Source organism: Choloepus didactylus, chromosome 14 (assembly GCF_015220235.1).
Source record: "Choloepus didactylus isolate mChoDid1 chromosome 14, mChoDid1.pri, whole genome shotgun sequence".
NCBI classification, from domain to species: domain Eukaryota; kingdom Metazoa; phylum Chordata; class Mammalia; order Pilosa; family Megalonychidae; genus Choloepus; species Choloepus didactylus.
The window spans coordinates 80,360,206-80,375,377 of NC_051320.1; the positions used below are offsets into that span (position 1 = coordinate 80,360,206).

General features: G+C 41.0%; 1 protein-coding gene across 1 annotated transcript; it reads left to right on the plus strand.

Annotated features, from left to right (window-relative positions):
• The first annotated feature begins 2,334 nt into the window (after positions 1-2,334).
• TRMT12 (tRNA methyltransferase 12 homolog) lies at positions 2,335-13,796 on the plus strand. The gene is made up of 2 exons (XM_037802826.1): positions 2,335-3,952; positions 12,995-13,796. Exon 1 carries the CDS (start codon positions 2,546-2,548, stop codon positions 3,857-3,859), a length of 1,314 nt encoding a protein of 437 aa, XP_037658754.1. The 5' UTR covers positions 2,335-2,545; the 3' UTR covers positions 3,860-3,952; positions 12,995-13,796.
• The last annotated feature ends 1,376 nt before the right edge of the window (positions 13,797-15,172 follow it).

The following is a 15,172-nucleotide window of genomic DNA, read 5'->3' on the forward strand; positions in this document are numbered from 1 at the left end:
AATAATTAATTCGGTCATAATATAATATGTCATAACATGACAATGCAACACTTCACATAATAAGCAAAATTTTTGGAAAAAGTATTTACTAACTTGGTTTTTAGTTCAAATACATTGACATCAGAAGAAGGTATTCAAACAGTGGAACACTGAGCAACTACAAGAAGGAGTGAAGCTGTGAGACACACAATAAGGTGAATGGATCCTGTACACAGTATTTGAGTGAAGTATGCCAGAAATAAAGGCAAACACTTTAATGCCTCACCAATATGGACTAACTACAATGTGTAAACTCAGGATTGAATCTTAGAACATAGCCTAATGTGGACATAATTATTGTAATAGTCCCTAGATTGTAAGCTCTTACAGCAGTTAACTCTGTCCCTGAATTGTAATGCCTATCTCTAAACTTTGAGATGCTGATCCCTTAGTGTATAACCTGATTGGTCTCTGGAATAATGCATATCTCTGAGACACCTGAAACTCAGAGCTAGAAACTCAGAGCTAGAGTGTCAGTATTAGTGCATACAGCCACTATTAAAAAAAAAAAAAAAAAGCTGAAAAAGAGCCCAGACTTCAATTAATGATATGAATGAAGCAGGTCTGGTTAAGACCAGGGCAAACCAGGCCAAAGGGTAAAGGTCGAAACTGACTGTGTTTTAAAACTTCAACTTCCATATGAGACCAAGGGAAGAGATGTCTATTTGGTACAGGATCTAAATTTTCTAAACGGTACAATTCTACAGTCGGTTTGTTCAAACACCACAATTGCATGGAACTTTAAATAGGAAGTGAGATATGGTAGGTTAGTATAGGCTGGAGTGAAATAGTGACACATCCCAGAGTAATTTGGGCAGATAATACAAAATATATTTACAGCCTCCCCTCCCAGCCCTGAGGATCTGGGGGAAGGTGTGTGTGCCGGTTTGAGTGTATTGTGTCCCCCAAATGCCATTATCTTTGTGACTGTGACTGTGTAGCTAAAAAAACCGCCTTTTTATAAAAGCCTGTCCATCTCTGGTGTTTTGCATTCTGCAGCATTAGCAAACGAGGACAGTGCGGAAGTGTCGGACTTCCTCACCTGGATTGGTGTTGATGTTGTCACAAACATTGAGACTAGCGGTTTGATGTACTGAGCCCTTGATCATGGGACTTGCCCTTATGAAGCTTGTTACTGCAAAGGAGAGGCTAAACTTGCATATAATTGTGCCTAAGAGTCTCCCCCTGAGTACCTCTTTGTTGCTCAGATGTGGCCCTCTCTCTCTCTAACTGAGCCACCTCGACAGGTGAACTCGCTGCCTTCCCCCCTACGTGGGACCGAACTTCCAGGGGTGTAAATCTCCCTGGCAATGCAGAATATGACTCCTGGGGATGAATGTGGACCCGACATCGTGGGACTGAGAGTATCTTCTTGACCAAAAGGGGGATGCAAATGAGATGAAATAGTTTCAGTGGCTGAGAGATTTCAGATGGAGTCGAGAGGTCACTCTGGTGGACATTCTTGTGCGCTATATAGATAACACCTCTTAGGTTTTAATATATTGGAATGGCTAGAAGTAAATACCTGAAACTACCAAACTCCAACCCAGCTGTCTGGACTCCTGAAGATGATTATATAATAATGTAGATTACAAGGGGTGACAGTGTGATTGTGAAGACCTTATGGATCACACCCCCTTTATCTAGTGTATGGGTGGATGAGTAGAAAAATGGGGATAAAAAAATAAAGGACAAATGGGGTGGGATGGGGGGATGGTTTGGGTGTTCTTTTTAACTTTTATTTTTTATTCTTGTTCTGGTTCTTTCTGATGTAAGGAAAATGTTCAGAGATAGATTGTGGTGATGAATGCATAACTGTGATCATACTGTGGACAGTTGATTGTATACCATGGATGATTGTATGGTGTGTGAATGTATTTCAATAAAACTGAATTAAAAAAAAAAAAAGGTATTCAAATAAAGCATGTTACTAGTGAAATAAACAAAGGTAGGGTCCTTTCAGAAAGCTGTGAGAAAAGTCAGAGGCCAGGTGTATGGCAGTGTCCCTGGGGAAGAGAGAAGAGGATTCCCTGGAGAACTATGTAGAAAGTAAAGTTCATTGAAAATGGATTGTTTTTGAGGGCCAAAGGCAAGGGGGAGGCATAAGTAAAAGAAAAGGCTCTGGTTTCTGACATGAGCAATTAAGAGACTGGCAGAGGCATCTGATGAGCTAAAGAAGAGTGATTTCTGGAGGATGCCAGCGAATTTGAAGTCTTTTAGACCGCAGAATTCCTTTTTATGAATTTCTTGCTAGGCTGATGCTAGGAATGGTCGACCACAACAAAGATGGCGGCAGCGGCTTCACCACGGCAGCGACGACGCCATTTGCCAATAGTCGCGTAAGTGTCATTTAGTTCCGGCCTGTTAGTTTTACGTTACTTCCGACCCCTTTACAGTGGATACTGCGCCGCTTTTCCTGCTGTTACCGGTTATGTACTGTAGGAGGTGAACCTCCCCTGAATTGCCCGTCGAGGGGACCCGAGAGAATGCTAACTACTCTTGCAACATGGAGACGGAAGGTGGGAAGTCTGAGACTGTGATGGCCATTGTAACTGAGCCTCGATTTACCCAGCGATACAGGGAGTATCTCGAGCAGCAGCAACTCCTGGATAGACTGCACCGTGTGGAAAAGATTCCGGATGGCACGGTGGCGATACCTGTTTTGGGCAAGAACCTCCCTGCGGAGCACCTGCGGGAGCTGAGGAATCGCGTGGCCCCAGGGAGCACCTGTGTGCTGACGCAGCTTGCACATCCTCTACCTTCAAAGAAGGCGCAGGGTTGTTCACCTGCCCAAAGGCTGTGTCTTGAGGTGAGTCGCTGGGTGCAGGACCGGGGAGTCACGTGGACAGCTGAGTTAGAGGCTGATTTGCCCCAATCTTGGCAACGGCATGGCAATCTCGTGTTGCTGAGTGAGGACTGCTTCCAAGCCAAGCAATGGAAAAATCTGGAACCAGAACTCTGGGAGGCTGTTGCCTCGGCACTTGGCGTTCAGCGTTTAGGAAAACGAGGGCGGGTATCACCGGATAGCAGTCGAACTCCAGCTGTGACTCTGTTGCTAGGCGACCATGGCTGGGTGGAGCATGTGGATAATGGCATCCGATACAAGTTTGACGTGACCCAGTGCATGTTCTCCTTCGGAAACATCACTGAGAAACTGCGAGTGGCATCGCTGCCCTGTGCTGGGGAGGTGCTAGTGGATCTCTACGCAGGGATTGGTTATTTTACATTGCCATTCCTGGTTCATGCTGGTGCTGCCTTTGTCCATGCCTGTGAGTGGAACCCCCATGCTGTAGATGCTCTGAGAAAAAACCTCGAGATCAATGGAGTAGCAGATCGATGCCAAATACACTTTGGGGATAACAGGAAGCTGAAGCTGTCAAATATTGCAGACAGAGTAAACCTGGGACTAATTCCCAGCTCTGAGGAAGGCTGGCTCATTGCCTGCCAAGTGCTACGACAGGATACTGGAGGCATTTTGCATATCCACCAAAATGTGGAATCTTTCCCAGGGAAGAATCTCCAGCCTCCTGGAAGCAATGAAATGGAGAAGGAGTATTGGCCTTATGCTGAGCAAATTATCACCAACCACCAGTGCAAAAATGGAGCTAACAGAGATTCTGGGAGAAAAGTGCTGGCAGCTCCCACTAAGCCTGAGTGGCGAAGGTGGGCAGAATCTGCAGAAACTTGCATTGCCACTCTTCTTCAGCAGGTGCACAGGAAACCATGGAAGACACAAATCCTGCACATCCAACCAGTGAAATCCTATGCACCGCATGTGGATCACATAGTCCTGGATCTGGAATGCCGCCCTGTTCTCTAGTTGGCTAGAGAAGGTGGATCTTGGAACACAAGGGATCCATGTGCAAGTGACCCTTAATGCATCAGTTCGGCCTGGATTCTCACCCGTCTCCCGGTGATCTATTTTACTATTTTGTGGCACTGAAAGCACACTCTAGACTGATCCAAAAATTTGCATTTGTCTTCCACTAACCACACTGAGAATAAGATACATATCTGGGAGAATCGGCATGGCTTATTGAAATGAGGTCGACATGTGCAATCATGAATCCTAATTCCAACCTCAGGTGTGTCTGACCCTGGGCACACAGTTTTAATGCTCTTTTGGCCTTAGGTTTCCTCATTTGCAAAATGAGGGTTTCTTTGAACTACCTCATGTAGCTATTATCTAATGAGCAGTTGTACCCAGGGCATCAGTTGTGTGAAGGATGTAGTGCTGTTTCCTGAAGATCATCCAGGCTACAGCATGGAGAAAAAACTGGAGGGATGCCAGGATGGAAGCAGGGAGACCCATGAGGAGGCTTCAGTGGTTGAACAGATGTGAGCTGATGGTGGCTTGCACTAGGGTGGTGGCAGTGGGTGGTGGATGAATTTGAGGAACATTTGAGAAATAAAATTGCTGGGTCTAAACATTGGAATTCAAATCAAAGCATTATAGTGGTGCTGCTTCATTTTTATATGACAGAGTTACTCTAGTGTGTTAACTCCATTCCCCTTCTTTAGTATTTCTCAGTGAGTTTGGGGAAGATGCCATATATATCACATTTCTTGTAGAAAAAGGGTTAAAAATCACTGCTCTAAGTCATAGGGAAACTAGATTTCCAGACTTAAGATTGTACAGTAGCCACCAGTTGCTAGCTATTTAAATCTCTGATTAAAATCTTAGGTTTTCACAGGTCCCAAACTCCCTTTTCATTTCCCTTTCCCTACTGGTGACATCAGGGACAACATAGGAAACTCTAGGGAATGTGAGATACTATGCAGAAGTTTTGCAAGACTAGGCTTATTTTATGGCTGACTGCCATCATCATGGTTTGCCATTGGGACGATTGATTACTAAGAATCACTCTGGAGCTTTGTTCTGGTACATTTTGAAGCCAATTGAGCTTCTTTGCTTGATGAAGAAAATGTAGAAAAGTCGCTTTATTCAGTATAAACTGGGCTGGGCTGCTAGTCCTCTTTAAACAGTGGCAAAAAGAACAGGGTTGGTGCTGTTTGTGTTATTCAGCAAATATTTATTAAATGCCTTCTCTATACAAGAGCTTCAGGAAGTATAAAGATCCATTGAATACAATCTGTCTCTGAGGATCATGCAGCCTCACAGAGAAAGAACACTTGTATTCAGATCATTGCAATACGGTAAGAAAGTGCCATATGAGTGATTTATGCTGTGAGAGTGCAGAGGTGGAAAGAACAGCTCTGATGATTGAATGAGGAAGTCTTCAGAAAGGAAGTGTTGGAATCATCTTGAAAACTGGGTATGCTTTTGATGGGGAGGGCGGGGGTGGAAATATGCTAGTTGAAGAGAGTAATGGGCACTAAATTTGGCATTCTCAGAAAATTTTTCATGCATTGTTATTAGATCTATTTGGAACTGGAAGCAGTGAGAGATGTGTTTAGAAGATGGGGTTGTTGTGAGGATCAAAAAGAGTGGTGTCTTATTCATGATAAGCCCCCAGTGGATGTTGGCCATCATGTTATCCAACCACAGAAGGGGGTTGCTTATTTTCATCCCCATCCCTCAGCACAGCCTTCCTGTGTTTGCCTTAATCGTCTCCTCTTTCATATTGCATATTGAGTTTCTTGTCACAAGTGTGCGCACAGCTTGCACTCCTCAAACCAAAATGTTAGCGATGCCAGCTGGGGCTTGAGCTAGTATGGGGAGGAAGGCAGAGAAACAATGAGGAAGATGAGCCCAGAGGAGTTCCCTTCCTTCTATAACCTGTGGACAGGCAGGTGGCGTCAGGTGCACCTGGATGAATTCATTCAACTGACGTTTGTTGAACTGCTGCTATAGACATAGATCAAGCCCTGAATATGCAGTGGTAAAACATTGACGTTGGCTCTGCCTTCATAGAATTCAGGTTTGGTTCCACTTGATTCATCTCCTGGTCCTCTAGTTTCTGTGAGACATAAGGCAAGTTAAGAGTCTCAAGATTTAGTTTCTTCATCTGTATGTCGAGGCTAACATTCATATATATCCTGCAGCGTAGTCGTTAGGTTTAAATGAGTTAACATCTGACTGGCATATAGTGAATACTTCATTTGTTTATTCTTTCATTCATTGAATCTGCATAATCTTTGCACCATGTCCCAATTTAGCTGTACAGTATTGCCAGACATCTGGTTTACTTAAAGCAGAATGTCCTTATTTTGAAAAGTCATTCATTCATTAATTAGATTGTACTATGCACTTTCCACCGGGCACCGTGCAGGGGGCAGGGACATAGAGGAGAATGAAGCTGTCCTAGGCGGGGTCACTATCTGGTGACATGGACACAGAGGAAACAACATCAATACTGTGTACTAGGAGATGAGATAGAAATAAACAAGTTTTTATGTGCACACATGTGGGAGGCAGCTACCTCTGTTTGGAGATCTGGGTTAGGGAGGTTGACAGGATGACTGGAAAGAAGGCCTAAGCTGAGTGTTACAGAATGAGCAGGAGTTAAATGCGAAGGGAAGAAAATAAGATTCTGGAACCTAAGCCTTTTCTCTATTCAAGTAAATTCATTTACATTACAGTTTTCTCCTGGCCTGGTTAGGAAAAAATTTCTAATGGAACCAAGTAGGAAAGACCAGAGGGTTCAGGAGGCTCATGGAGTCCTTGTCACCTCAACCCAGGAATTTGTAAAAGCCCTAAAGGCTTCCTTGGCAAGCTTTAATACTAATTGCCTATTAATGCTCCCACCTGATGGAGATACTGAGATTAAAATATGGTAATATTTTTAAACTTCTTGCACTTTGAGTTGCTCTGTTCACTAATTCCATACTTCTAATAAATTAGGCACATATACTACTACACAAGTATCTTGTGTGCGTTTTAAATATAAAATTATAGAAATTAAAAATGAGAAAAGTAGAAAAAGAATTTTTAATTCATTTCGTCCCATCCTGGGTACCCATATGAAAAGAAACCCAATTTATGCCATTCTGCACAGCCTCAGGTCAGCCAATTCATGCTGGGCATGTCCTAAAACTAGTCATTTCAAACTAATCGTTCATTTAAAATGATTATAACTGTTTACCCCTGTATTTGTCAGAGTTCTCTAGGGAAACAACCAACAGGAAGTATCTGTAAATACAAGATTTTACAAAAGTGTCTCATGCAATTGTAGGGATGCACAAGTCCAAATTTCATAGGGCAGGCTGCAAGCTGGCAACTCCAATGAAAGTTTTTGATGAATTCCCCAGGAGAGGCTGGCTGGCTGAAGTAGAGATGAAAACTCCCTTTTCTGACTGCTGAATTTATCCCTTCTCCTTTTAAAGCCTTCAACTGATTGAATTAAAACATCTCTCATGTGACATTTAATTGTAGATGTAATCAGCCATAGATGCCGTCAACTTACTGATGATTTAAGTTCACAAAATGTCCTTGCAGTAGCAGGCCAGTGCTTGTTTGACCAGACAGTTGGGCACCATTACCTGGCCAAGTTGACACATAAACCTAACCATCACAACACCTTTTTAAAAACTAATAAAAAAACAGCACAGCTCATACACTGCTGGTGAGATTGTAAAGCTGCAGCCACTTTGGAAAACAATTTGATGTTTCCTCAATATGTTAAACATAGAGTTATTGTATGACCTGCAGTTCCACTCTGGGTATGTAACTAAGAGAAGTGAAAACATGTCCACCCAAAAACTTTTAAATGAATGTTTATAGCAGCATTATTCATAAGAGTCAAAAAAGTAGAAATCACCCAAATGTCCATCAACTAATGAATGGATGAACAAAATGTGGTACAGCCATACAATGGAATTCTACTGAGCAATAAGAAGGAATGAAATACTGATACATAGTATCACATAGGTGAACCTCGAAAATGTTATGTGAAAGAAGCCAGTCATAATTTTGTATGTTCCATTTATATGAATGGGATCAATAGGCCTATCCATAGAAACAAAAAGTAGGTTGTCAGGGACTGAGGGGAGGGGAGAATGAGAAGGGACTACTAGTGGGTATGGGGTTGCGTTTTGGGGTAATGAAAATATTTTGAAATTAGTGGTGATGGTTCAACTCTGTGAATATATTATAAACCACTCAATTTTTCACCTTTAAAATGAATTTAAGGTGAATTTTATGGTATGTGAATTATATTTCACAACAGCTATACTTCAGAACAATATAAAAACAGATTCAGGATTTGACAAGGAAAGAACCTGAAAAGGCTCCCTGCTGGAAGGAAAACCTGAGCTGAATTTAAATTTGAATTTATTTTGATTAGGGGTTTGCCAGGTGAAGGCAGAAGGCAGTAAGGGCCTCTTCTCCAAGTTAAGCTACTTCTGTCTTACTGAAACTTCTTGGATCTCATTTACACATCCTTAAATTACACACCCTTAAATGTGTCATGTGGACCCTTTTCCAGATTCTCCGCATTGTTTCCAGGAACTTCTTCACTGGAGGCCCAGAGTGGGTCCACTCTCTGAGGGGGATGCTGACGTTGACTCACACAATACCCACCCCAATCCCCCTTTCTCTTTATCCTCACCGCAGAGGCTGGGAAACTAAGGTACTAAATTTCCCAGTCTGCCTTTCAGCTAGGATGGTCATGTGAACCAGATCTAGTGCTTCAAGTCTTCCTTTCTCACCCCTTCTACTTGGTTATAGTGTGGGAGCATTGCCTTCTAGTCAGGCATACTAAGATTGTTCTGATTTCTTAAGCAGATCATTGAGTGACTATTCTAGCCCTGAAATGTCTCTCTCTGAACTTCTTTCTTGTCATATGAAAAAAAATAATGCACACAAACACACATTTAAATCACTGTTGGAATTTTTTTTTTTTTACTAAGGGCAAAAAGTATTTCTATCTGATATACTGCATAATGGATTAACAATATGACACATATGACAGGTAAATAGAGAAAAAAACGAAACAGTGGAAGTGCTCACAGAGCTCTCACCACCCAAAAGGGACATTTTGAAATCGAGTACTTTTTCAGATGCTTCAACTCTTGCTGCATGTTCATGCTGCCGTCTAGTTGAGATGCTATTGAAATAAAAACTCATTCAGCTTCAACATACTTTATCCTTGACTCCAAGATGTGTCTATATTCTTTCCTTCCCTTCTATTCTCTTCCCTCTCTCCCTTTCTCCTTTTCACAAATGAAATGTTTTTGAGCCCCTACAGTGTGCCACACACCATGGTAGACACTGGGAATAAAATATTGAACAAAACCAGACTTGATCCTGGACTCCCTTATACTCTATCAAATGGTCACAAACCACAGAACATTTCAGCCATGATAAATGCTGGAAGCAGAGGGTCTTCATGCAACAGGAACCTATAACAGGGACTGACCAAGTCAGGGCCGGGAAGGCTTCCCTGAGGACATGATGATTGAGCTGAGAGCTGAAGGGTGAGTGCTCAAGACAAGGGAGAGCTTTCCAGGTTGTGTGGCCAGATTGTTCAAGTTTCCTGTGGATGAATTTGGGGGGCTAGAGAGGGAAGAGTAGGGAAAGAGGGTGTTAATCAGGCTGTGCAACAGAGGTGAGAGGTGGTCAGACCATCCAGGATAATTAGTATAGGCTCTAGTAAGAACATTAGCCCTGTGACAATGGGACATCGTCAAAGGATCTTAAACAAAGATGAGACATGGTTAAATATGTGGGGGGGAGGGTTAATTTTCATTATCAGATTTCTTGTGTTCTAATACCATTACTCTCAAACACACACTTGAGAAGCTAATATTCCTTTCTACTTATTTCTCCACCCTCATTTCCAATAACTGGAGTGATAGGGAACTGTACAAGAATTTTACCTTATACACATAGTTCATGGTCAAGAATTTTTTGCATTTATGTTCTTGAGAGGTATTGGTCTTTATTTTCTCTTCTTGTAATGTTTTTGTCTGGTTTTGATCACAGAGCAATGCTGGCCTCATAGAATCTGTTGGGATGTATTCCTTTTCCATTTTCTGGAAAAGTTTGTGTAGACTCATTGCTTCTTCCTTAAGGTTTGGTAGAATTCCCTAGTGAAACCATCTGGGCTTGGATGTTTCCTTGTAGGAAGATTTATAACTACAGCTTGAAGTTCTATCAGTTCTTCCTTCATGTATTTTGAAGCTCTGTTAGTGTTGTTAGTCTTATTGATGAACTGACCCCTTTATCATTACAAAATGACCCTCTTTACCCTGATAATATTTTTACTCTGAAATTTTATTTGAGATTAATCAAGCCACTCTAGCTTCCTTGGGTTTTTGTTAGCATGCTATCTTTTTCCATCCTTTTATTTTTAACCTTTTTGGGTCTTTATATTTAAAGTGTGTTTCTTGTGGAGAAAATATAGTTGGGTCTTGCTCATCCAATCTTACAATCTCTCTTTTAACTGGGTTGTTAAGACCATTAACATTCAACATGATTTTGATATGGTTAAGTTTAAATCTGCCATCTTGTGGTTTGTTTTCTATTTGTTCCATCTGTTCTTTGTTCCTTTCTCCCTCTTTTTCTGCCTTCTTTTGGATTGTATTTTTCAATTCAATTTTATCTTTTTGTCTTTCTAGCTATAACTGTTTGTTGTTATATTTTAGTAGTTACTTTAGGGTTTATAGTATACAAGTTTGAGTTGTCACAGTCTACCTTCAAGTGAAATTATACTATTTTGTTTATAGTCTAATAACCTTATTTTACTTCTATGTATTCCATCTGTGTATTCTATTTAAAATGTTTGCTCCACTCTCCTCTAGCTTACATTGGTTCTAGTGAGAATATGTGCTATCATCCTTTTCATTGGTCCTTGGTACTTAGCTTCTCTTGTTTTTCTCTGGTCTGCCTTTAAATTTTCTCTTTATAACTGATTTTCACTGATTTATTATGATGTGGCTTGATAATATTCTTCATGTTTCTTATTCATGGCGTTCCTTGAACACCAAGCTCTGTGGATTTACAGTTTTCATCAAGTTTTTAAAAGTTTTGTCCATTATTTCTTCAATTAATTTTTCACTCTCCCTTCTCCTTCAAGGATTCCAGTTACACATATATTTGGCTGCTTGGAGTTGGCCCAGTCTTAATTGATACTCTGTACATTTTAGTTTTTTTGCTTTATTTGTGTTTTACTTTATCTTTTTCTTTTCTCTCTGTGTTTCCTTTTGGAGAGCTTCTATTGCTATGTCTTCAGGTTTACTAACCTTTCTTTTGTAATGTATAATCTTCAGTTAATCCCATCCAGTCTATTTTTGTTTTTTTTGTCCCAGACATTGCAGTTTTCATCTCTAGAACTTTGATTTGGGTCTTTTTATATTTTCCATGTCTCTGATTAACATGTTCAATCTTTCTTTGGGTTTCTTGATCATATGGCATACAGTTAGAATAATTGTTTTAATGTAATTTTTTACTAATTCTATCATCTGTGTAATGTGTAGGCCAGTTTTGATTGGTTGATTTCTCTCTTCATTATGGCTCATATTTTTCTGTTTATTTGCATGCTTGGTAATTTTTTTTTTTTGGATACCACTCTTGACCTTTATTTGGTAATAAACTTAAGTTACCTGGAAACAGTGTGATCCTTTCAAGTCTTGATTTTAAGCTTTGTTAGGCAGACCCAGAACAACAGTCGAGGTTTATTTTTTTCCCACTATTGAGGGAAGACATTTCTGCATACTCTGATGCCTTGTGAATTATGAAGTTTTCCACTCCTGGAATTATTCTTCACTCTGTGTGAGCTCTGACTATTATTTCCTCTAATCGTTTCCTCTAATCCTGGCCTTTGGTAGTTGCATCTCATGTGTGTACTGATCTTTACTCAGCTGACCACTTCAGGGGAAAGGTCTGCAGATCTCCGGAGTTCTCTCTCTGTGCAGCTCTCCCTTCTCTGGTATTCTTCCTTGGGAACTGCAGTTGTCTTGGGTTCTCACAACTCCCAACTCTGCCTCCTCAACTTAGGGAGTCAGCTGGGCTCCACCCGGGTTCCTCCTCCCTGTGCTATAGCCTGGGAACTCTTCCGTCAGTAAGTTGGGGCATTCATATGGTTCACCTTGTATGTCTTCCATCTCTTGTGGATTACTATCCTTCCTTGCTTTGTGTCCAGTGACTTTGAGGACTGTTGTTAAATATATATTTCCAGTTTTTTAGTTCTTTCATGGTGGAAGGTAAATCAATTCTTGCTACTCTGTCTTGGCTAGAAGTAGAATTTATCCATGTTAATATAAATCTATATCCCTTTTTATTTATTTAAATATTTAGAAGCTATAATTATTGTTTTGAACATAAATTTACTAGCTTTCATAATCATTATTATTGGAAATTATTAGAAAGTCACTCCAACAATAATAAATCTTCATATAGACTTCAGCTGACAAAATTTCAACATATGAAACACATTAGAATTTCTTTCTACATGATGTTTAGAATGCTTACCTATATTAAAAAGTGAATACTGAGGTATTAACAGTAAATACAATGACACTTTTCTGATTAGGACATGATACTAACTTGCATGTTTGTTTTGATCATCAATCACACACAGGGTGGCCAGAAACTGAGCAGAACAGATTTTGGTTCTTTGACAGTTTAAAGTCAAGGCTGAATCAAAGATAGATGCTTGAATGAATATGAGGCTAGATGCTGAATTTTTGGTATATCCCTAACACCACACACGTAGTATAATACACAATGGCTATAGGTAGGTAGGTAGATAGTAGATAATAGATAAAGATGGATAATGGTTCTAGATTCTCTGTGATTTTTTTTTTTCCTAATAGAGTTTCATTTTTAAAAATTAAAGTATAAACAATTTAAAAAAGTCAAATAAAGGTCAACAAAAACTTGTGCTGAAAAAATAGCAGTCCCACAGCATCATGATGAAGCAGCTGTTCTGTGACCCTTTCCCCTGGTTCCATGTGTCTACTTTCAACAATTTCAAATTAGTCTTTTGATATTTATATGTGTCCTTCTAAGTAGCATGCTTGTATTATTATTTCTTGATTTTCTTTTTTTCAGATAGACATTTCCTACAATGAAGACAAGTATTCAGATATCTTTCACACATCTGGCCCCCCTCCTCCAAGCACACTTACACATGAGTTTTTACCCTAATATTTTTTGTGTATACCAGCTTCACAAAATCACTTGAGAAACAACTGCCCTGAAAACTTGGATCTGTGAACGCAGCCATTGCAGTTGTTGATGCCCTGCCTGGCCAGCCCTGCCTGGGCAGGTGCCACTCCTCAAGCTGTTGGGAGCATTGGTTGCTAAGGGCTCACAGCTGTCCCTCTCTTTGGAGAACTTCCCTTGTCCGGAAAGTTGCTCCCCCCTCTCCCCACCACCACCTCCAACCGGGGGACAGTGCAGGCTAATGTCGGACTAATTCAGGGATGTAAAAAACTGTGCCCCTTGCCTCAATCTTGTAACAAACTCTATGGTAGAGATTGAGTGTTCTAGGGCTCTCCATGGGGTCAGGCAGAAGCTAGACTCCAACTGAGCCACATCCTTGCTTTGCTTTCTTCCTCTGCCCTATTCTAATTCCCCCACTCTCCTTCTGAGAAGATAAAACACTTTCACAAGAATGCCCATCTCAAGCTCTGCTTCTAGAGTATCTGACCTTAGCTAGTGTGGTGGTTTGGAGCTATGTATCCCTCAAACAGTGTTCTTAAACTTGATCCATCCTGGTAGGCATGAACCGTTGTAAATAGGACCTTCTGATGAGGTTACTTCAGTTAAGATGTGGCCCTGATGAATCAGGATGGGTCTTAATCCTATTACTGAAGGCCTTGTAGGGAAGGTCACAGAGAAAAAAAAAAGCCAGAGGGAGCATCCAGAAGCTGGAAGTCAACGGAACTTGGAGGAGAAGGGAGAAGCCAGGAGAGGCTGCCATGTGCGTAGCTACATGACAGAAAAGCCAAGGACCACACCAGTCCCAGAATATTACAGTCTTCTGGGAGAAAGCTTCGTCTTGATGACGCCTTGACTTTGGACTTCTAGCCTCAAACCCATTGTTTTAGCATGGTATTTGCTTCGGCAGCCAGGAAATCACAGAGATAGCTTTTAAGATAACAGAATTCGCTCTCAATTTGCATCTCATCCCATCCTTCATTTCATATTCATCGTAGTGGGCATCTTGCCTGGAGTAAAATGAGAGGAAGATCTTTATAACAGGTATTACATGAGAAAAACTAACCATGTCTTTGTCAGTGTGGTTGTCCTTTTGGCATATTTCAGGAAAGAAACTCCTTAATCAGCAAACAACCATTCTTGTTAATAAGGCCTGCCTTGTCGACGCTGTTTTCTGCCAGGTAACGTATTCAGACTTTCTTGTTTACAAGAGGATTTTTTAGTTTGTAATGGCTGCTGTTCTACCCTGTTTAAATGTCTTGTATACTTACACAAGGCAGGTGTGCAAGTTTGAATATATTATGTCCCCCAAAACGCCATTATCTTTGATGCAGTCTTGTGTGGGCAGACGTATTAGTGCTGATTAGATTGTAATTTTTTGAGTGTTTCCATGGTGATGCGACCCACCAAACTGTAGGTGATAACTCTGATTGGATAATTTCCATGGAGGTGTGGCTCTGCCCATTCAGTGTGGGCCTTAATTTGTTCTCTGGAGCCCTATATAAGCTCAGACAGAGGGAGAGAGCTTGCTATAGCCAAGAGGGACACTTTGAAGAATGCACAGTTGCTGAGAGAGGAACTGCAGTTTACAGAGACATTTTGGAGACGGCCTTTGAAAGCAGACTTTTGCTCCGGAGAAGCTAAGAGAGGACAAACTCCCCAAGAGCAACTGAGAGTGACATTTTGGAGAGAAGCTGAAGGCTAGAGAGGAACAGCCCAGGAGAAAGCCATTTTGAAACCAGAACTCCAGAGCAGACACCAGCCTCATGCCTTCCCAGCTGACAGAGGTTTTCTGGATGCCATTGGCCATCCTCCAGTGGAGGTACCCAACTGTTGATGCATTCATTACCTTGGACTTTATGGCCTTAAGACTGTCACTGTGTAACCAAATAAACCCCCTTTTATAAAAGCTGATACATTTCTGGTGTTTTGCATTCTGGCAGCATTAGCAAACTAGAATAGCAGGTTCCAAAATCCCTAGTTTGCGTGTAGCTGAAAAATAATGTGGAAAATTGTCATTAACTTTCTGTTTAAGTCTCATAACTTGTGCATTAGTCTATGATGTAA